The 21,375-nt window shown below is 39.5% G+C and overlaps 1 protein-coding gene across 1 annotated transcript in view; it reads right to left on the reverse strand.

The window, feature by feature from the left end:
* The window catches only part of SNX4 (sorting nexin 4), an 89,467-nt gene that overhangs the window by 50,908 nt on the left and 17,184 nt on the right, over positions 1 to 21,375 (reverse strand). The window contains exons 3-6 of the mRNA XM_053564503.1: positions 13,969 to 14,104; positions 13,742 to 13,891; positions 12,616 to 12,663; positions 4,262 to 4,317 (exon numbers count right to left, since the gene is read on the reverse strand). Coding sequence (XP_053420478.1) covers positions 4,262 to 4,317; positions 12,616 to 12,663; positions 13,742 to 13,891; positions 13,969 to 14,104 — 390 coding nt within the window. The remainder of the gene's footprint in view (positions 1 to 4,261; positions 4,318 to 12,615; positions 12,664 to 13,741; positions 13,892 to 13,968; positions 14,105 to 21,375) is intronic.

A 21,375-nucleotide genomic window follows, 5' to 3' on the forward strand; every position in this document is an offset into this window, starting at 1 on the left:
ACAGTGTAGAAACTCAAGGAATAACTAGAACAAATTATAATCTTAACAATCCGTGTGGCCTTTTTTCTAAAAGATGAAAATTGTGATTTTATACATGAAATTAACTTAAGTCATATGGATTTTTACTTTTTGCCAAGAAAAACTGACAACTAAAGCCACAGCAAATGAAACTTCTACTATGTAAGGTAGTATAGCAAATGAATGATTAGCATTGCTAATTTCTGCTACAAACAGTAGATTCAAAAATAACTATGAAAATAATATGTTACTTAGGCTCGGTGCCCGTAGCACAGTGATTACGGCGCCAGCCACATACACTGAGGGTGGACGGTTTGAACCCAGCCTTGGCCAGCTAAACAACGACAGCTGCAACAAAAAATAGCTGGGTGTTGTGGTGCCTGTAGTCCCAGCTACTTGGGAGGCTGAGGCAAGAGAATCTCTTGAGCCCAAGAGTTGGAGGTTACTCTGAGCTGTGACACTACAGCACTCTACCGAGGGCGACATAATGAGACTCTGTCTCCAAAAAAAAAAAAAAAAAAATGTTACTTATATAAACTGGTCTGTTTACCACCTAGATTTTGTCTTGGTAGGGTTAGTTTATTTGCAACAACAATACAAGGAGCTCCATAAATGGAGATAAACCTTGGGCACATATATTTCTTTTAAGAAAAATATGTAATTTTTTTTTTGCTATAGTTTTATTATGTGGAACTATATAAAATTTGTATATTTTTGTAGGTCAATAATAGTTGATAATCCTACAAACCACTTATTAAGTAGTTATAAAATGAAGAACATGAGCTATGCAGTGGATAAAATGGAAAACACTTTAGTAAAGTGATGAAACTGTATCAATGACAAGGTAAAGCGGAACGCGTGCTGTCCTTCCAGATGTGACACTCAGGGAAGGACGTGAGGTCACTTCTGTTCTACTTGAGCCAAAAATGCAGAGCTTCAACTTAATCATGAAGAAACATCAAAACAAAACTTAGGGATATTTTATAAAGTAACTGGACTGCTTTAAAAATATCAAGGTTATAAATGATGAGGAAAGACAGAGGAACTGTTCTAGATTTTAAAAGCCTAAAGCAACATGGCAACCAAATACAACCCATGTTTTCGAACTAGATACTGTACAGGGTGAAAAAAGATCCAGGGACGTTACCGGGACAACTGCCATACATTAAAGAATTCTATCCATGTTAAATTTTCTGAATATGATTAGGCAAGTCTCCGAATCTGTGGTTATATAGGGAAATATCTTTGTTGGGAAATGCACATCTAAGTATCAAGAAAAATATGTAATTACTAATAATGCAATATAAAAAGCATTTACAGAGCACCTAAGGCCAGATAAAAGCAGAAGATTCCAGGTCCTCCTGATCATCACTCTGAATAGTCTAATTTGAGGAAAGATAAACATGAATAAATGAAGTACAGAAGAATCATTTTGGTAATCCCTCTGAAACAAGCTTTCTGATTTTCTGGATTTCAGGAAATGACAGAATTAAACTATTTAGTAATGTAAATTAGTTGAATAATGGTATGAATAATAATCTACTGGGCCAGCTAGACTGAGAACAGAGATTCTACATATTAGAAATGTAGACTCTGTTATAACAATGAACAACATACACAATTCTCTCATCTAGAGTTCTAGGCAAGCAAATTCTGTTACTAATTGTACACTTTAAATGTTATTAGTCATATCACATTTAAAATTCTATATACAACAGTAAATGAAGTTTAGCAATTCATAAAACCTGGGTAGGTCAGAAAAGGGAAAAAAAATTCAATTGATAAGATGTATTTCATTAAGTTAAAAAATACCCAGTATTGCCGGGCGCAGTGGCTCACGCCTGTAATCCCAGCACTGTGGGAGGCTGAGGAGGGAGAATCGCTTAAGCTCAGGAGTTCGAGACTCGCCTGAGCGACAGTGAGACCCTGACTCATGAAAAAAATGGAAAAACCCAGCCAGGTGCTGCGGCGAGCGCCTGTAATCCCAGCGGCTTCCAGAGGCTGAGGCAGTGGGGTGCCCACAGCCCGAGTCTGAGGTTGTGGTGAGCTACCACGCCCACTGCACTCTGCTCAGGGGCATAGGGTGGGACCCTGTCTCAACAACAACAAAAAAACAAACAACAACAACAAAAAAACTCAGTATTAACCTGGATGAAACTGGAACACATTATTCTTAGTAAGCATCACAAGAATGGAGAAGCAGGCTCGGTGCCCGTAGCTAAATGAGTAGGGTGCCCGCCACATATACCGAAGCTGGCGGGTCCAAGCCCGGCCTGGGCCTGCTGAACAACAATGACAACTGCAACCAAAAAATAGCCAGGCACTGTGGTGGGTACCTGTAGTCCCAGCTACTCAGGAGGCTGATGCAAGAGAATCACTTAAGCCTAGGAGTTGGAGGTTGCTGTGAGCTGTGATGCCAAGGCACTCTACTGAAGGTGACATACAGAATCTGATTTACTCAATTCTGATATGAGGACAATTAATGATCTAGTACACGGTGGGTGAAGGGAAGAGCAGAGAGAGGGAAGGAGGGAGGGGCATGGAGGGTTACGGTGTGTGACACACCTTTTAGGGGCAGGACATAATTATAAGAGGGACTTTACCTAACAAATGCCATCAATGTAACCTGGTTCTTTGTACCCTCAATGAATCCCCAACAATAAAAAAAAAAAAAATCAATAAAAAATACTGACAAATGTTAACATTATAGTATTAATAAGAATACCAGTTACATGATTCTCTAATAAACGTACAACCACCAAGCCCATGAAATTAACTTTAGAAAGGTTTTCTTGGTGAGGGTAATTACAAGTTTAGTTCTTAAGCTAGAGAATACCTCTTACTGATCATGCATACTATAATAACACTTTAAAAAACCTCAATAGAACCCTTTATTTATATTAAGTGAAAGAGGCTAATCTGAAAAGCTATATATATAGTGCATGATATGAAATTCTGAAAAGGAAGAAAATTATGAACACAATAAAAAGATTAGTGGTTGCCAGGGGTTGGACAGAGGGATAAGGGATGAGCAGGTGTAGCACAGAGCATTTTTAGGACAGTAAAACTATCCTATATGACACTATAATGATACATACACGTCATATCTGTTTGTCCAAACCATCAAGAGTGAACCCTTATGTAAACAATGGAGTTTGGGGAATAATGCAGCATGGATGGGGGTTTATCCAATGTAACAAATACAGCACTCTGGTGTGGGATGTTGATAGTGGGGAAGGCTGTGGGGCGGTGCTGGGGGAGAACAGGGCATATAGGAATGCTGTGCTTTTGGACGTTTTGCTCTATTTTGCTAAAATGCTAACCCTCGGATTACTCTAAAAAATAAAGTCTATTGGAAACAAAAAAATTAAAAACCTTAATGGTTACCATTACAACTTCCTAATAACCAAAACTTAAAAATGTTCATTTATATTTTATATTCAAAATTTATAACAAGAAGCATTACTGTCATGTTATCATTTATAAATTCAGCATAATAGGTCATCAAAATATGCAAACTAGGCCTTTCATGAGAATTAATGCTAAAGGACTCACTAGAAAAATTCTAACAGACCTCATAAAATTGGTTTCCCAGAACAAAAAGCTTCTTTGCTTAAGCATTTATCTAGCTGAAACAAACTCTTCTAGGTAAACCAAATTGCCAGGTAAATGTTCCTATGATGAAGAGCCTGAATTATTCACCAAATTTAGGGATTCATTTCTGAATACGCTGGTTTCCTTTGATACAGAAATACTCTCACAAACAACAGCTGACATTAATAAAATCAAGTTATCTGCCATATAAATACCTTTCTGCGAAATTATTATGCTAGTATGCATTCATCTATGAAGTTTTCTTGGTATACAAAGCAGACAATTTGTTATTAAATATATAATACATAATTATCTTAAGCTCTGCACACAGTTGACAAGCAAAATCACATAAGGAAAACTTACATAAAATTAAAATTTCTTTTCTCATTTATGATATTTTCAATATCATTTAATAAATCCTCCTTGAAGTGGTTTAAATTTCTAAAACTTCAGTTATTTACAACTTTAAATCCAATTAAGTTGCCAAATTTCAAGATCAGTTTTAAACTTTAAAAGGATTTCACTAAATATGAATTACTATTTTAATTATTTAGCAAATAAAGTGCATACATTCAGAAATGAAAAATTAAATAGATTGATAGGCACCATTCAAAACAACATTGTAACTTTTATTAAAACAAAACCTTACTTGTCTGGGTTTTTCACTCTGAATGTTGCATTAAGCGCTTTTAACCTGGAGTCTGCCTGGAAAAAATAATTTGTTCACTTAATACAATTACATTTCAGGGTAAAAATTCAAACAGTTTTACTTTCCCTATAGAATTACAATGATCAAGTACAGTTTTCTTTCAATTAATTGTAAATACATTAAACATGCCTAAAAAACAGCTTAGTAGTTATTTTTTAAATCACCACAAAAACATGTTATAAATTAGACTGAATACATGGCATTTAATGATACCAAAGTAAAACAACTATAAATACCAACCAATACACTAATAGGCATATAGGTCAACGTTATTAAAATTCAGAATACATCACTGAAAAAAGTAGTTTACCTTTTCTCTGAGCCAAGAATAGCAATGGTCTATTTATAAACTAAATAAACTACTGCTTTAGGGACTGTGCACTACTGAGGGTAGTTCTCAGATGGAGTCTCAAACAAACATATGTTGGTTTTTCTCATTTCCATAATCCTTATTTTAGGGGAAAAAATATGGAAATCCATGTACTAAAGTAATACTGGACTAAATAAAACAAACAAGGTGACATCTATTATTTCTACTTAACAGAAAATATTACAAGACAACAGAACATTTTAACTATCTTTACTTATGCCTAGATAACTGCTTTCAAAGGAGGGACAGAAGAATAAATACTAAATAAATAATAATCTCATGAAATATACACTTAACATATCCTAGGCTAAATTCTCATTGAACAACCAGAAAAAAAGACAACATGGTTACATTTCTAACCATGGTACAAGAACTACAGGGCTCACAAAGGTAGCTTAATCAGGAGTCAACTTCAAAAATGCAGTTTGGCTCACAAAATCTCAATAAACTTGAAAATTTTACATTATTCTAGTTTCTGACCTGTAATTACAAAGACTTTAAGTTAACAAAACAAAACAAAAATATAACTAGGGCTTCCCAGATTATTTGCCTAAAGAAAATGAAAACAAACGTGTTTTAGCAACAAATGCTGTTTTACAAACTCAGCCTCCTAGAAATACAGACCAAGAGAGATTCAAAGAGCTAACTAAAAAATATCTATAAAAACTTAATTTATCACTGATTTTAGGGAATTATCTCATTTCTAAAATCATCATTTCACCAACTCTTGACCTTTCTTACATCTCAAGGACAAATGAGCTAATACATGTTCAAGTCCTTACATAATAAAAGCAGCTATGGATTTAAGGCATATATTAAAAATCACTAAGCACCAAAAGATCTCATGTTAATGACTTCAATTACATGTAAATATGCTTCTTTTTAAATGTACTTTTTTTTTTTTTTTTTTTGAGACAGCCTTGTTCTGTACCTGGGCTATGGTACAGTGGCATCATCACAGTTCACTGCAACCTCGAATTCCTGAGCTCAAGCAGTCATCCTGCCTTAGCCTCCTTAATGGCTGGGACTAGCAGTGCATGCACTACACCCAGCTAATTTTTCTATTTTTTGTAGAGAAGGGTTCTCACTCTTTTCTGGATGGTCTTGAACTCCTGATCTCAAACAATCCTCCTACCTTGGGCTCGCAGAGTGCTAGGATTACAGGTGTGAACCACTGAGCCTGGCCACAAATGTGCTTATTTAAATGAGGATAAAATTACATTAAAACTCTAAGAAGAGAACTTTTACTGTATATTTTCTTTTCTTTTTTTTTTTTGAGACAGAGTCTCACTATGTTGCCCTCGGTAGAGTGCCGTGGTGTCACAGCTCACTGCAACCTCCAACTCTTGGGTTTAAGCCATTTTCCTGCCTCAGCCTCCCAAGTAGCTAGGACTATAGGTGTCCGCCACAATGCCCAGCTATTTTTTGGTTGCAGTTTTCACTGCTGTTTAGCTGGCCCGGGTAGGTTTAAACCCACCAGCCTCGATGTATATGGCTGGTGCTGTAACCACTGTGCTACAGGTGTTGAACCTGTATCTTTTCTTGAATGTCATGCTTTTTTTTCTTTTGGAGACAGAGTCTCACTTTGTCACAGTCAGTAGAGTGCCATGGCCATAGCTCACAGCAACCTCAAACTCTTGGGCTCAAATGATCCACTTGCCTCGGCCTCCCCAGTAGCCAGGACTACAGGCACCCACCACAATGACTGGTTAGTTTGTTCGCTTTGGATTTTTTTTTTAGAGATGGGGTCTTGCTCTTACTCAGGCTGGTCCACCTGTCTGGGCCTCCCAGACTGCTAGTATTACAGCACCCGGCCAAATCTCATGCTTTTTTAATGTCACCAACTTCACTTTTACTTTTAACACCTTCAATTTACCGATTTATAAGTCATCAAATGTGAAAGTTCACCATCCTAATCTTAGCTTACCAAACATTCTGTCAGTTCAGATCCATCACCCCACCCAACTCACAGGATTCCATAAAAGGGAAGCTGCCTAAAAGGCCACCAAACCAGAAACTATTCCCACAAGCTAGATCTCTGACAACCTACCTGAACGGTTCCAAATCTGTTACCATCCACCTGATCAGATTCCCCACTCAGTATCTAAAGATGCCCCCTAATCCATCATTGTTTCATAGTACCATATCTGATTTCTTTTAAAACAGCATTATTTGGGGCGGCGCCTGTGGCTCAGCGGGTAGGGCGCCGGCCCCATATGCTGAGGGTGGTGGGTTCAAACCCGGCCCCGGCCAAACTGCAACAAAAAAATAGCCGGGCGTTGTGGCGGGCGCCTGTAATCCCAGCTACTTGGGAGGCTGAGGCAAGAGAATCGCCTAAGCCCAGGAGTTGGAGGTTGCTGTGAGCTGTGTGAGGCCATGGCACTCTACCAAGGGCAATAAAGTGAGACTGTCTCTACAAAAAAAAAATAAATAAATAAAACAGCATTATTTGAAATCATTTTGTTCACTTGATTCTTGGTTGTCCATTAAGAATATAAGAACTATATAAAAATACAATGCAAATGGTGGCACCTGGAGCTGCACGAAGGCCACTATGGCAATGCTTTTATTTTCTTTGTTGTGGGCCTCTCGTTCAAGGAACGTTTCTCTTTCTTGGCCCATTTATGGTGACTCCACGGCAGGTTTCTTATCTTTCGTGTCTGAGCTCAAATATTAGCTCTTCCAGGGAGAGTGACCATGTGGCCTGGTTTGACCGGCTCAGTCCTGGTTATGACTTTTGTCCTAGTCTTATTATTAATTATGCCCTTTTCTCTTCTCAAAATAGCTCCTATTTAGACAATAAACTTAATGGCCATCCAACTCAAAGTAACCTCTGAAAAACAATCTCTGCTATCATACTCCTTAACAATGATGCTGCTTTCTTTTATACCATTTATCATTGTTTTAAAGTATATTATTTTTTTATTTAGATGCTAATTTAATTTCTCTAACCACTAAAATACAAGCTCCATAAAACACAGAATTTAGGAATATTTCCAAGTCATTCACTACTGTGTCCGTAACACTCAGAGAAGAACACCTCATACTCTGTAGAGACCCAGCATTTGGAATCTCCACGTTGCTTCTCTCGGAGTTCCTGTGCGGTTAAAGTGATGAGGAGATACTAGAGGCACAGACCTTGGCTCTGGCAGTCCCTGCTCCACAGAACAGACAGGGTCCCAGATTCTTCTGAACCAGCCTAAATTCATTTAAGGTTTGGGTATTTGGAATGATGCTTATGTTCATGACTGAGTTAAGTAAGTTAAAATATTACCTTATACTAAAGCAACCAGCTTATAAATTCATTACTCTAGGACAAACCCTTTGCTCTCCTTTCACTGAAGTAATTTGAGTATTTATATAAATAAATATTCCAAAAAAAGAAAAATGCCCATAACAAGCAATAATTAATAAACTGGTTGTTCGTGCTTCGTTAAATAGAACACTGATAAAGAGAAACTAAATTTAGAATTATCTTGCTTGGTGGAATAATCACTCTAAAAAGATTTAGGAAAATCTTAATCAGGTAGGCCAAAATTAAAGATTAAGTTAAATGTGCCTGAGCAAAAGAAAATTAAAGTAAGCTCACAACATTTCAATTTGAGGATGATAATCTAAGATCTAAGGTAAATATCCTTAAAAAATATGAAATATGGGGCAGCGCCTGTGGCTCAAGGAGTAGGGCGCCGGTCCCATATGCCGTAGGTGGCAGGTTCAAACCCAGCCCTGGCCAAAAACCCACCAAAAAAAAATATGAAATATGAATATTTCAGCTGGGCACAGAAATATACATCTATAACTACTTGGGAGGGTGAGAAGGGAGGATCATTTGAGCCTAGCAGTTTGAGTCCAGCCTAGGCAACATAGTGAGAACCTATCTCCAAAAACAAAAATCTGATTTGATTCAGAATCATCTCATTTTCGTAGAAATATAACTTTCAACACTTCCTTTACCAATCATCTTTGCCTATATTAATTACATAATTAAAAGGCAAAAACAGGGGCGGCGCCTGTGGCTCAAAGGGATAGGGCGCGAGTCCCATATGCTGGAGGTGGTGGGTTCAAACCCAGCCTTGGCCAAAAACCACAAAAAAAAAAAAGGCAAAAACAGAGGTAATATGAGATGGTCATTAGGAAAGGCTTTGAGTTAAGACAGGTCTAGACTTGGATTCAGCCTCCATCAATTCTAAGTATGTGACCTTGGATAAGTCACTTTCTAGTGTTCCTCCATCTAAAAAAATGAGAATATTGAAAAAAAATAATAAAAATATGAGAATATTGACTAACCTCAAAAGTACTGTGGTGATATTCACTAAAATAAAACACAGTATAATTACACAGTGTTTAGCACATATTTTGTATGATGATAATGTTCAGATAAGAAACTTACCACTTTAGATTCAGGGGGGTTGTTTTATTTATTTATTTTTTTTACCATTTTTGACACTCTAAAGTTATGTTTCTAAAAGTACCTTTCTCTACCACTTCAGAGCAATATTTGTCAAGTTTCAGACAAATGGGAATCAGTGCATTTGGAATGAATTCAGTATTCTGAACAAACAATGGCGAGGACTGAGAAGCATACAGTCCACCGACCACATACAACAAGCACAGTCCCACTCTCTCTGAGGCCTACAGGTAACTACTGTAAACAATCAATAACGAACCCATCTGTAATACAGTGAAGCTCTAGGGCTACATAGGTGTGTGTGGATTTGGCATTCAGCCAAATGCATCTCTACTGCAACATGTCTCATACCATTGACATCAGGCTTAGCGGTCAATTGTCACTACTGCCATCGTGTGCCTGCCTCCAGCAGTACTCACATTTGGATCTTTACAATTTTCTGCGAAAATATGTTGTAAACTAGAAAAAAGAGTCAAGTTAGTTGGAATAACTGTAATAAAACTCAGTGGGTCTTATGTGAGAAGACCAAAGTATTTCTGTAAGTATAGCAGTGAACCAGGTTACATTCATTTGAACATCTCTGAAGTCAGTTCTGCTTAAATCTCAACTTTCAACTGTGCTTAGGTTAGTTGTAACTCCCAAATACAGACCTCAAGTAAGTGAAATGTAATCCTATACATATATATACACATATACATATGGTGTATTGTGTGGACAACCTCATGTTTGTATGTATATGTAAGTGTACATGTGTATGTAAATTTCTCCAAAAAGGTTCCATTTCCTTGATGGAAGGACGGACTTAAAACAAGAAACAGCCACAACAAAATAAGAAATACAGAGAGACATACGGGTTTCTGCATTCTCTCCATTCAATTTTATTCCTGGTCTACTTCATTACAGTCTTATGTTTTGAACTATTAATAATGTATATTAAGTATTATCTTTCAAATTTACTTTTACAAAAGTGAAACCCAAAGTTTTCACCATAAGGTTACCCAATACAAAACCTCATTATCTAAATACTTCGACACTACCTACGTGTAAGATTGAAGGCACTCTGTAAACAGCACTCTATAATGATGCAGAAACTTAAACATTTCTCAAGGTCTCACCAAAGTTTTCGCCAAAAACTGTGTTCAAGTACAAATAACTGATAACTAGTGACTAATGACTCAATCAATAACTAAAAAGTTTTCATTTTCTATTATATAAATAGAATTTGCCAGAACAATTATATATATATTTTAGACAGAATCTCACTTTGTAACCCTTGGTAGAGTGCTGTGGTGTTAAAGCTCACAGCAATCTCAAACTCCTGGGGTGAAGTGATTCTCTTGCTTCAGCCTCCCAGAGTAGTTGGGACAAGAAGTGCCCGCCACAACACCCAGCTATTTTTAGAGATGGGGTCTCGCTCTTGCTCAAGCTGGTCTTGAACCTGTGAGCTCAGGCAATCCACCCACCTGGGCCTCCCAGAGTGCTAGATTACAGGTATGAGCCACTGAGCCTGGTCTATATTTTACTTTTATCTTTTCCTGATTATTTGCTAATATACCTTCAACTATTTCTCAGACTATCCTATCAAATCATTTTTTAGAGTTTCAAGTTATTTCAAATCTAACCCTAAACTAAAATTCCACCATTCCCTTTGTGTGCCATACAGTAATGAATTATAGCTGAAAAAATTTAACATTTTTACATTCATTTCCCCCCAAATACTTATAAATTAGAATCAGTGTATGATAGAATTATTTATTTTATTATATTTTATTTGCAGAAAAAAAATTTCCCAGTTCACTTTGTGTGAATTTCAAATACCTATACACCAATGTGTAAAGCTCTAGAAGGGTTTTTTTTTTTTTTTTGAGACAGAGCTTCAAGCTGTCGCCCTGGGTAGAGCACTATGGTATCACAGCTCACAGCAACCTCCAGCTCCTGGGCTCAAGCGATTCTCTTGCCTCTGCCTCCCAAGTAGCTGGGACTACAGGCACCTGCCACAATGCCCGGCTATTTTTTGGTTGCAGCCATCATTGTTGTTTTGGCAGGCCTGGGCTGGATTGGAACCCGCCAGCTCAGGTGTGTGTGGCTGGCGCCTTAGCCACTTGAGCCACAGGCGCCAAGTCTAAAAGGTGTTTTCAAATTACTGTAAAGGGGGCAGCACCTGTGGCTCAGTTGGTAAGGTGCCGGCCCCATATACGGAGGGTGGCGGGTTCAAATCTGGCCCCGGCTGAACTGCAACCAAAAAATAGCTGGGCGCTGTGGCGGGCACCTGTAGTCCCAGCTACTTGGGAGGCTGAGGCAAGAGAATCGCTTAAGCCCAGGAGTTGGAGTTTGCTGTGAGCTGTGTGATGCCATGGCACTCTACCGAGGGCCATAAAGTGAGACTCTGTCTCTACAAAAAAAAAAAATAAATAAATAAATAAATTACTGTAAAGATGTTTTGTTCTTTAAATGTATTACATTAAACTTTTAGCAATGCATTATCATGTAAATCATTTATTAATTTATATTATATTTATCTACTTACCAATTCAGTTTACACCAGAGACGAAAACTTTAAAATGTTTGCAATTTTTTTAGGGAAGATAGGGAAAGCAGAGTGGAGTTAGGGTGGCCATCCTACTACCACCATGCTCTTCAATTTTCAGTTAACAATCTCATTCTGAAACACCAATTCTAAAAACTAAATTTAAAAAGTTGTACAAAAACTAAATAAGCCTGTCTCATTAAGAGATGAAGCAAACTATTTTAAAATGACTCCTATGCTAAAGACTGGCCACCATGTCTTTAGCAAATCTAAGCTTGAATCTTCAGAAGTGTCTTTCATATCTGATAGTGAGCAATTGCAGGCAGATGGGGTATGAGTGGCAATAGGACAGAAAGAAGAAAAAAAGATGCAAAATATAATAAGTAGTAGAAAAAAATCTACAGCTTGTATTTAAATAATTGCTTCAAAAATTTTCCCCCCATAGAATTAAATTAATACATTTGCTTGTTATAGTTTCACTATTAACTAAAAGGGAATTACAGTCTCACTATTAACTAAGCTAAAATTTGAATTACCCATACCAAAAGTTAATTGCACTGTTTCTTTGAAAAATCTTACTAATCACATTAAATGCAAAGTCAACGGGCTTGGTGCCTGTAGCTCAAGCGGCTAAAGCGCCAGTCACATACACCAGAGCTGGCAGTTTCAAACCCAGCCCAGGCCTGCCAAACCCCAATGACAACTATAATCAAAAAATAGCCTGGCATTGTGGTGGGTGCCTGTAGTCCCAGCTACCTAGAAGGCTGAGGCAAGAGAATCACTTAAGCCCAGGAGTTGGAGGTTGCTGTGAGCTGTGATGCCACAGCAATCTACCCAGGGCGACAGCTTGAGGCTGTCTCAAAAATAAAAAAAAGCAAAGTCAATGAATATTCATTCATTCCATAAATACAAAGTATTCACTAAGTGCACAGCAGCATACTGGGAACTGGAAAGGGGCACAGCAAATTATTTCACACAAATATTCTTACCTTTAGTTGAAACCCAGTTTCATTTACAGTCTCCTTCCAGTTTCCTTCCTAAAAATTGAAGTTAATTTTAGAAATCATTATTATAAAGCAAAACTATCCATTAAGAATAGTCCAAATTAAATAAATTAAATACCTATTATTCAGTTCTTATTTCAGGAGAGATGGGCAAGAGAGGTTATAAAAAAAATTCTTTTCTTTTCAAAATTAAACATACACACCAGAATCCAAAAGATTACTAAAAAATGGACCTAGGATTTTATAGATTGGGGTTTAAAAAAACTGAAGACCAGGCTTGGCACCTGTGGCTCAAGCGGCTAAGGCGCCAGGCACATACACCTGAGCTGGCGGGCTCAAATCCAGCCCAGGCCTGCCAAACAACAATGACGGCTGCAACCAAAAAAATAGCCGGGCGTTGTGGCGGGCGCCTGTAGTCCCAGCTACTTGGGAGGTGGAGGTAGGAGAATTGCTTAAGCCAGGAGTTGGAGATTGCTGTCACCTGTGAAGCCACAGCACTCTACCCAGGGCAACAACTTGAGGCTCTGTCTCAAAAAAACAAACAAAAAACCCCCCAAAAAACTGAAGACCAATCTTGACTTCATTTAAGGCTACCCAAAAGTACTATCTTTAGTATCTTTTAAGTATAAATATGGGCCAGGCTCAGTGGCTCCCACCTGTAATCCCAGCACTGTGGGAGGTAAGGCAAGTGGACTGCCTGAGCCTGGGAGTTTGAGATTATCCTAAGCAACAGCGAGACCCTGTTCTCTACTAAAATAAAAAAATTAGCCAGGAGTTGTGGCGGGCACCTGCAGTCTCAGCTACTTGGGAGGCTGAGGCAAAAGGATTGTTCAAGCCCAAGAGTTTTGGAGTTTGAGGCTGCTATGAGTTATGAGGCCATACGCTTTACCCAGGGCAATAGAGTCAGACTCTGTGTCAAAAAACCCAAAAAAGTATAAATAATATGTTAGCCAAAAGAATGATGTGATCTAGTAATGTGAAATCAGGACAAAAAAATAAAATAAACTGCACATAAGTTAACAAAAAAAAATCCTTAAGATAAACATTCCACAGTTATAAAAGAAACTAAGTCAAATGAATATTTTAAAAAGACTGAGTGAAAGATAAATACCTGTGTTAAAAACAAATAGAAGATTTTATCTCTACACAGGATGGGATGCGAGGCAATCCTCAATAGAAAGTTTTCTAACCCAATCCGTCGTCTCTCCACGAAATCTGGATCCATGTTGTCAGCAGAGAGTTTATGCCAAACAAATTCTGCCTAGGAAACAAAATAACCACTAAGAATAATCTCAGCACTACATAATTCTAAACTACTACCATCATTTCTTTTCTTACCCGTTTTTCTGGCAGAGGTGGCACAACAATATGTGGATAGTAAACTAAAAGGTAGTTTCTCAGCAACTCAAATTCACTGTATCGCCGCCACAGTGAGTCTGTTAGGACACTTTGACCATCCGCATGTTCAACAGACCTGAAAAAGAATATTTTATTATTATTATTATTTTTAATTTATTTTTTATTTTTTTTGGCCAGGGCTGAGTTTGAACCTGCCACCTCCGGCATATGGGGCCAGTGCCCTACTCCTTTGAGCCACAGGCACCACCCTATTATTATTTTTTTTTAAGAGACAGAGTCTCAGTTTATCACACTCGGTAAAGTGCCGTGTTGTCACAGCTCACAGCAACCTCCAACTCCTGGGAGTAGCTAGGACTACAGGCACCTGCCACAACACCCAGCTATTTTTTGTTGCAGTTTGGCTAGAGCTGGGTTTGGTATATGGGGCTGCCACCTTTGGTATATGGGGCTGGTGCCCTACCCACTGAACCACAGCCGCTCAGATTTTATTTTTATTTTATTTTTATTTATTTTTATTTTTTTTGTAGAGACAGAGTCTCACTGTACCGCCCTCAGGTAGAGTGCCATGGCGTCACATGGCTCACAGCAACCTCTAACTCTTGGGCTTACGCGATTCTCTTGCCTCAGCCTCCTGAGCAGCTGGGACTACAGGCACCCGCCACAACACCCAGCTATTTTTTTTTTGTTGCAGTTTGGCCGGGGCTGGGTTTGAACCCGCCAACCTCAGCATATGGGGCCGGCGCCCTGCTCACTGAGCCACAGGCGCCACCCAGATTTTATTTTTATTTTAAAAATAAAAATACCTAGGGTGGTGCCTATGGCTCAAAGTAGTAGGGTGCTGGCCCCATATACCAGAGGTGGTGGGTTCAAACCCAACCCTGGCCAAAACTGGAAAAAAAAAAAAAAACACATTAAAACAACCTTCTTTAAAATTTATAGCTCTATTTACTGAATGCTTATAAGCCAGCTACTAAGTTAAGAACTTCTCATGTATTTTCTTACTTAAATCTTTACAACAACTCTGCAAAACTAGAGATTTATTACCACCTTTTTATTTTTATTTATTTGTTTATTTTTTTTTTGTAGAGACAGAGTCTCACTTTATGGCCCTCGGTAGAGTGCCGGGGCCTCACACAGCTCACAGCAACCTCCAAGTCCTGGGCTTAAGCAATTCTCTTGCCTCAGCCTCCCAAGTAGCTAGGACTACAGGTGCCCGCCACAACGCCCGGCTATTACCACCTTTTTATAGGTAAATAAGCTAATGAACAGTACATGCTCTGCCTACAATCACAAACATCAGAAAGGGACTCAGATCTATCTGATTCCAAAGCCCTCACTCCTAACCACTTCCTTCTATATTAGAAAATCTATTTGAACTCAAGAGAAATAGTTGTATTAGGAACATTCTAAAAGCCTCAATGTGTAATTCATTTTACAATATAGAAAAATTTGGCTTAGCTAATGCTTCATTAAATAAAACGTATTTTTTTTTTTTAAACAGAGTCTACGTTGCCCGTGGTAGACTCCTGTAGCATCTTAGCTCACAGAAACCTCAAACTCTTGGGCTCAAGCGGTCCTCTCGCCTCAGCCTCTTGAGTAGCTGGGACTACAGGTGCCCCCCACAGAGCCTGGCTATTTTTTAGAGATGGGGTCTCGCTCTGACTCAAGCTAGTCTTTAACTTGTGAGCTCAGGCAATCTACCAGCCTTGGCTATCCAGGTAAGAGCCACCACACCAGCCCTAAATAAAATGTATTTTCAACTTGTGTCACATGAGAGAATGATATTCATGACAAAGACCAAGACACCACAACACAACCTCCATTCAGACTACAAATAAATCAGATTAATCCAATTAACAGGAAATACCCACAAGAACAAAATACTGGGCTCGGCGCCCGTAGCTCAGTGAGTAGAGTGCCGGCCACATATACTGAGGCTGGCGGGTTCGAGCCTGGCCCAGGCCTGCTAAAGAACAATGACAATTGCAACCAAAAGATAGCTGGGCATTGTGGCGGGCACCTGTAGTCTCAGCTACTCAGGAGGCTGAGGCAAGAGAATTGCTTAAGCCCGGGCGGCGCCTGTGGCTCAGTGAGTAGGGCGCCGGTCCCATATGCCGAGGGTGGCGGGTTCAAACCCAGCTCCGGCCAAACTGCAAGAAAAAAATAGCCGGGCGTTGTGGCGGGCACTTGTAGTCCCAGCTGCTCGGGAGGCTGAGGCAAGAGAATGGCGTAAGCCTAAGAGTTAGAGGTTGCTGTGAGATGTGTGACGCCACGGCACTGTACCCGAGGGCGGTACAGTGAGACTCTGTCTCTACAAAAAAAAAAAAGAATTGCTTAAGCCCAAGAGTTTGAGGTTGCTGTGAGCTGTGATGCCACAGCTCTCTACCGGCACTCTACTGAAGGTGACATAGTGAGACTGTCTCAAAAAAAACAAAAAAAAACAAAATATTGATTAGCTCTGAAAGAATGGGGAAGGAGGGATCATAAAAATTCATCTCTAGTCTTACTGTTAATTATAAAGAGTTGGTAGATAATACCACATCTCATCTATATAAAAGTTCAACTTATGGCCAGGAAAAAGTTAAGGTAAAATCATGTAAAGGATACTTAAAAGTATTTTTACTATTTAAGATTTTTTGCTAGCATAAGCACCTATATTAGAAAGCATCAGTCTTTTATTTGTTTTTATTTATTTATTTTTTTTGCCATGCCTAGGACTGAGTGAACTGACCTTGCATAAGGCACAGGCGAGTCTACAGGGGCAGCCGGGTGAAGTAGCATGTGCCTGTAGTCCTAGCACCTCAGGAGACTGAGGCAGAAAGCATCACTTTTTTTTTTTTTTTTTTTTGGCCAGACTGGGTTTGAACCCACCACCTCCGGCATGTGGGACCGGCACCCTACCCCTTGAGCCACAGGTGCCGCCCCGAAAGCATCAGTCTTTTAAATGTTAGCAGGACCTTTCTATTTTCTAATTGTTTGACAATAACTTATTTGCCCTCCAAGAAATGCACATACAAGTACAATATGCATATGTATATTAGGACATAAAGACACAGAAGCTAAGTCAATCAGTGTTGTAACAGCATAAAATCAAGTCTTCAGAAAGTATTTACGTCACGTCATGATTGGCATAATAGATGCTTGTTTTTATTTTTGTATATTAAGTTTGTCGCAAATTTATTCATTGCTTATTAATAAGGAAATAAATATGAAACATAAATAGTACAAATCACTCCCATGGCAAAAACATAGGATTATTAAATAATAATTAATTTTAAAGAGTTGACCTAAACATTAGTTATGACTAATACCATTCCAATCCAGATTCTCAACTTCATCTGAAAAAATATCTGTGTTAACATTAAGTTTCAAGGGCTCAGCGCCTGTGGCTCAAGCGGCTAAGGCGCCAGCCACGTACACCTGAGCTGGCAGGTTTGAATCCAGCCCGGGCCCACTAAACAACAATGACAGCTGCAACCAAAAAATAGCCGGGCATTGTGGCAGGCACCTGTAGTCCCAGCTACTCCATAGGCAAGAGAATCACTTAAGCCCAAGAGTTTGAGGTTGCTGTGAGCTGTGACGCCATGATGCTCTACCAAGGATGACATAGTGAGACTCTGTCTCAAAAAAAAAAAAAAAAAAACCCCATAAAATAACTAAATAAATAAATAAAGCTGGGAGTAGTAATTAGAAACTGAATAAAAGCGCACAGAAGACTTTCACTGGACCTCAAAACTATCCCGTTTTCTCTTCATTAACTATTTAATAGCACATAATTGATTAAATACATGCAATATTTAATTTAACCCTGCCAACAAATATTATCATTAACCTGTTTTTGTTTTATTTTTTGCAGTTTTTGGCCAGAGGCCAGGTTAGACCCCAGCATCTCTAGTATATGGGACCAGTGCCCTACTCCTTGGGCCACAGGCGCCACCCAGCCTCCCATCATTAACTTGGTTTGTAAATTAGAAGAACTACACAATGTTGACATATTGCCTCTCAAAAGCTATCAAGGGATTCCTAAATATTCTAAAAAGACATATTCTGGTCAGGCATGGTACTTCGTGCCTATAATCCTAGCAATCTGGGAGGCCAAAGAGGGAGAGAATTGCTTGAACTTAAGAGAACGAGATTATCCTGAGAAAGAATGACACCCTTGTCTCTATTAAAAACAGAAAAATTAGCTGTGCGTGGTGGTGGGTGCCTGTATTCCCAGCTACTCAGGAGGCTGAGGCAGGAGGATTCAAGACAGGAGTAAACTAGGCTGACACCATGGCACTCTAGCTTGGACATCAGAGAGAGTGTGTCAAAAAAGAAAAACAAAATTCTTTCTTAATCTATTTGTTTTGTTTTTTTTTTTTGGTTTTGGGCCAGGGCTGGGTTTGAACTCACCACCTCTGGCATATGAGACCGGCGCCCTACTCCTTGAGCCACAGGGGCCACCCAATCTATTTGTTTTAACTACAAGTATTTTTGCTTAGTCTCTGCAGACAAAAAGAGATAATACACTCTTTATGTAAACTGTTTATTATTGGCAATAATAATTGAATCTCCCTTTGTCTTTACTTAAGCAAAACAACTTCAATTCCTTTAAATTTTTCCTGATGAGGTTAAAAGACAACTTTGCTGGTGAGTTTGAACTTTTACTCCATGATTTATTTTGTCCTTTCTGTTTTCACCCCAAGTTCCTTTTTTTGTTTGTTTTCTTGTTTTTGCTTTTTTTTTTTAGGTATTGTATAAGAAACAAGAATTTATTTTTATTCTGTCAACCTAAAATATGATTTCAGGGGTAGTGCCTATGGCTCAATGAGTAGGGCGCTGGCTCCATATGCTGGAGGTGGCAGGTTCAAACCCAGCCTCGGCCAAAAACTGCAGGGAAAAAAAAAAAAATTTTGGGCAGCGCCTGTGGCTCAGTGAGTAGGGCGCCGGCCCCATATGCCGAGGGTGGCGGGTTCAAACCCAGTCCCGGCCAAATTGCAACAGAAAAATAGCCGGGCGTTGTGGCGGGCGCCTGTAGTCCCAGCTGCTGGGGAGGCTGAGGCAAGAGAATAGCGTAAGCCCAAGAGTTAGAGGTTGCTGTGAGCCGTGTGACGCCACAGCACTCTACCCGAGGGCGGTACAGTGAAACTCTGTCTCTACAAAAAATAAATAAATAAATAAATAAAAAGAAAAAGAAAAAAAAAGAAAAAAATATGATTTCAGAACTTTTTTTCCCACTCTTACTCTTTTTTTTTTTTTTTTAATTGTTTCAGGTTCATTGAGGGTACAAAGAATTAGGTTTGCATTGACTGCATTTGTTAGGTAATGTCCCTCTTATAACTGTGTCCAACACCAAGAGGTGTGTTATGCATTGTAACCCCCATCCTCTCCCTTCTCCCCTCTCCCCAATCCCTCGTTCCCCTGGCCCCCACCTTGAACTGATTTGAGTTTTTCTCTTATGAGGGTATGCATTAGATCATCTACTGACTTCAAATTAGAACTGAGTACATTGGATACTTGCTTCTCCATTCTTGCGATACTTCACTAATAGAATGTGTTCCAACTCAACCCAGGTTTATACAAAAGATGGAAAGTTTTCATCTTTTTAATGGCTGACCAGTATCCCATGGTACACATATAACCATAGCTTGTTAATCCACTCCTGGGTTGGTGGGCTTTTAGGTGTTTCCACATTTTTGCAATTGTAAATCCAGCTGTGATAAATAGTCTAATGCAAATGTCCTTATGATAAAATGATTTTTTTTCTTTTGAGTAGATGCCTAGTAATGGGATTGCAGGATCAAATGGAAGGTCTAATTTGAATTCTTTGAGGATTCTCCATACTTCCTTCCAAAAAGGTTCTATTTTTTTTTTTTTTGTAGAGACAGAGTCTCACTTTATGGCCCTCGGTAGAGTGCCGTGGCCTCACACAGCTCACAGCAACCTCCAACTCCTGGGCTTAAGTGATTCTCTTGCCTCAGCCTCCCGAGTAGCTGGGATTACAGGCGCCCGCCACAACGCCCGGCTATTTTTTGGTTGCAGTTTGGCCGGGGCCGGGCTTGAACCCGCCACCCTCGGTATATGGGGCCGGCGCCCTACCGACTGAGCCACAGGCGCCGCCCAAGGTTCTATTATTTTGCAGTCCCACCAGCAGTGTAAAAATGTTCCCTTCTCTCTACATCCACTCCAGCATCTGCAGCTTTGAAATTTTGTGATGTGAGCTATTCTCACTGTTGCCCCAAGTTCTAAAACTCCAATCTCAATTAATTTTTCTTTCTGGACAGGCGTGGTGGCTCATGCCTGTAACTCTAGCACTCTGGGAAGCCCAGGTGGGTAAATAGCCCAAGTTCAGAAGTTCAAGACCAGCTTGAGCAAGAGTGACACCCTGTCTCGACCAAAAATAGAAAAACTAGCTAGGCATTGTGGCAGGTACCTACAGGAGGCTGAGATAAGAGGACGGCTTCAGCCCAGGTGTTTGAGGTCTCTGTGAGCTATAACGCCACAACACTCTACCCAGGACGACTGAGTAGAGACTCTGTCTCAAAAAAAAAAAAAAAAAAAGGCCAGGCGAGTTAGCTCAAAACTATAATCCTGTAATTCTAACTCTGGGAGGCTGAGGCAGGTGGATCGGTTAAGCTCACAAGTTTAAGACCAGCCTCAGCAAGAGTGAGACTTTGTCTCCACTAAAAAAAAAAAAAAAAAGAAAAACTGAGGCAGGAGGATCACTTGAGCTCAAGAGTTTGAGGTATGACATGGCCCTCTACTAAGGGCTACAAAGTGAGACTCTGAATCAGGAAAAAAAAATAATTCTTTTTGTTAATTCCTCTGTAATTCCCAACTGCTCTAAGGTGACTCAAGCCTCATTCTCCACTCCTAGAATTCTCTGTTAAACATCTCCATCTACCTAAATTCACTCCATACCATCCTGAGAACCTGGTATCCTTTTTTTGTTTTTGTTATTTTGGGTTATTTTTTTTTTTTGAGACAGAGCCTCAAGCTATTGCCCTGGATAGAGTGCTGTGGCATCACAGCTCACAGCAACCTCCAACTCCTGGGCTCAAGCGAGTCTCCTGTCTCGGCCTCCCATGTAGCTGGGACTACAGGTACCCACTACAACGCCCGGCTATTTTTTGGTTGCAGCCATCATTGCTGTTTGGCGGGCCCGGGCTGGATTTGAACCCGCCAGCTCAGGTGTATGTGGCTGGCGCCTTAGCCACTTGAGCAACAAGCGCCGAGCCAGAACCTGGTATTCTTTTGCAAAACTGCCCAGGGCTTCTAACATAAAGAACTCTACCAAACCATGTGTCAAGTTTCCAGATCCCAAAATAATTCTACTAACATTCCCTCTCCTCTCAAAATGAATACATTAAAATATAGCTAGAGCTGCCAAGACTACCACAGCAA

The sequence above is a fragment of the Nycticebus coucang genome, chromosome 16 (genome assembly GCF_027406575.1).
Source record: "Nycticebus coucang isolate mNycCou1 chromosome 16, mNycCou1.pri, whole genome shotgun sequence".
Lineage (NCBI taxonomy): Eukaryota > Metazoa > Chordata > Mammalia > Primates > Lorisidae > Nycticebus > Nycticebus coucang.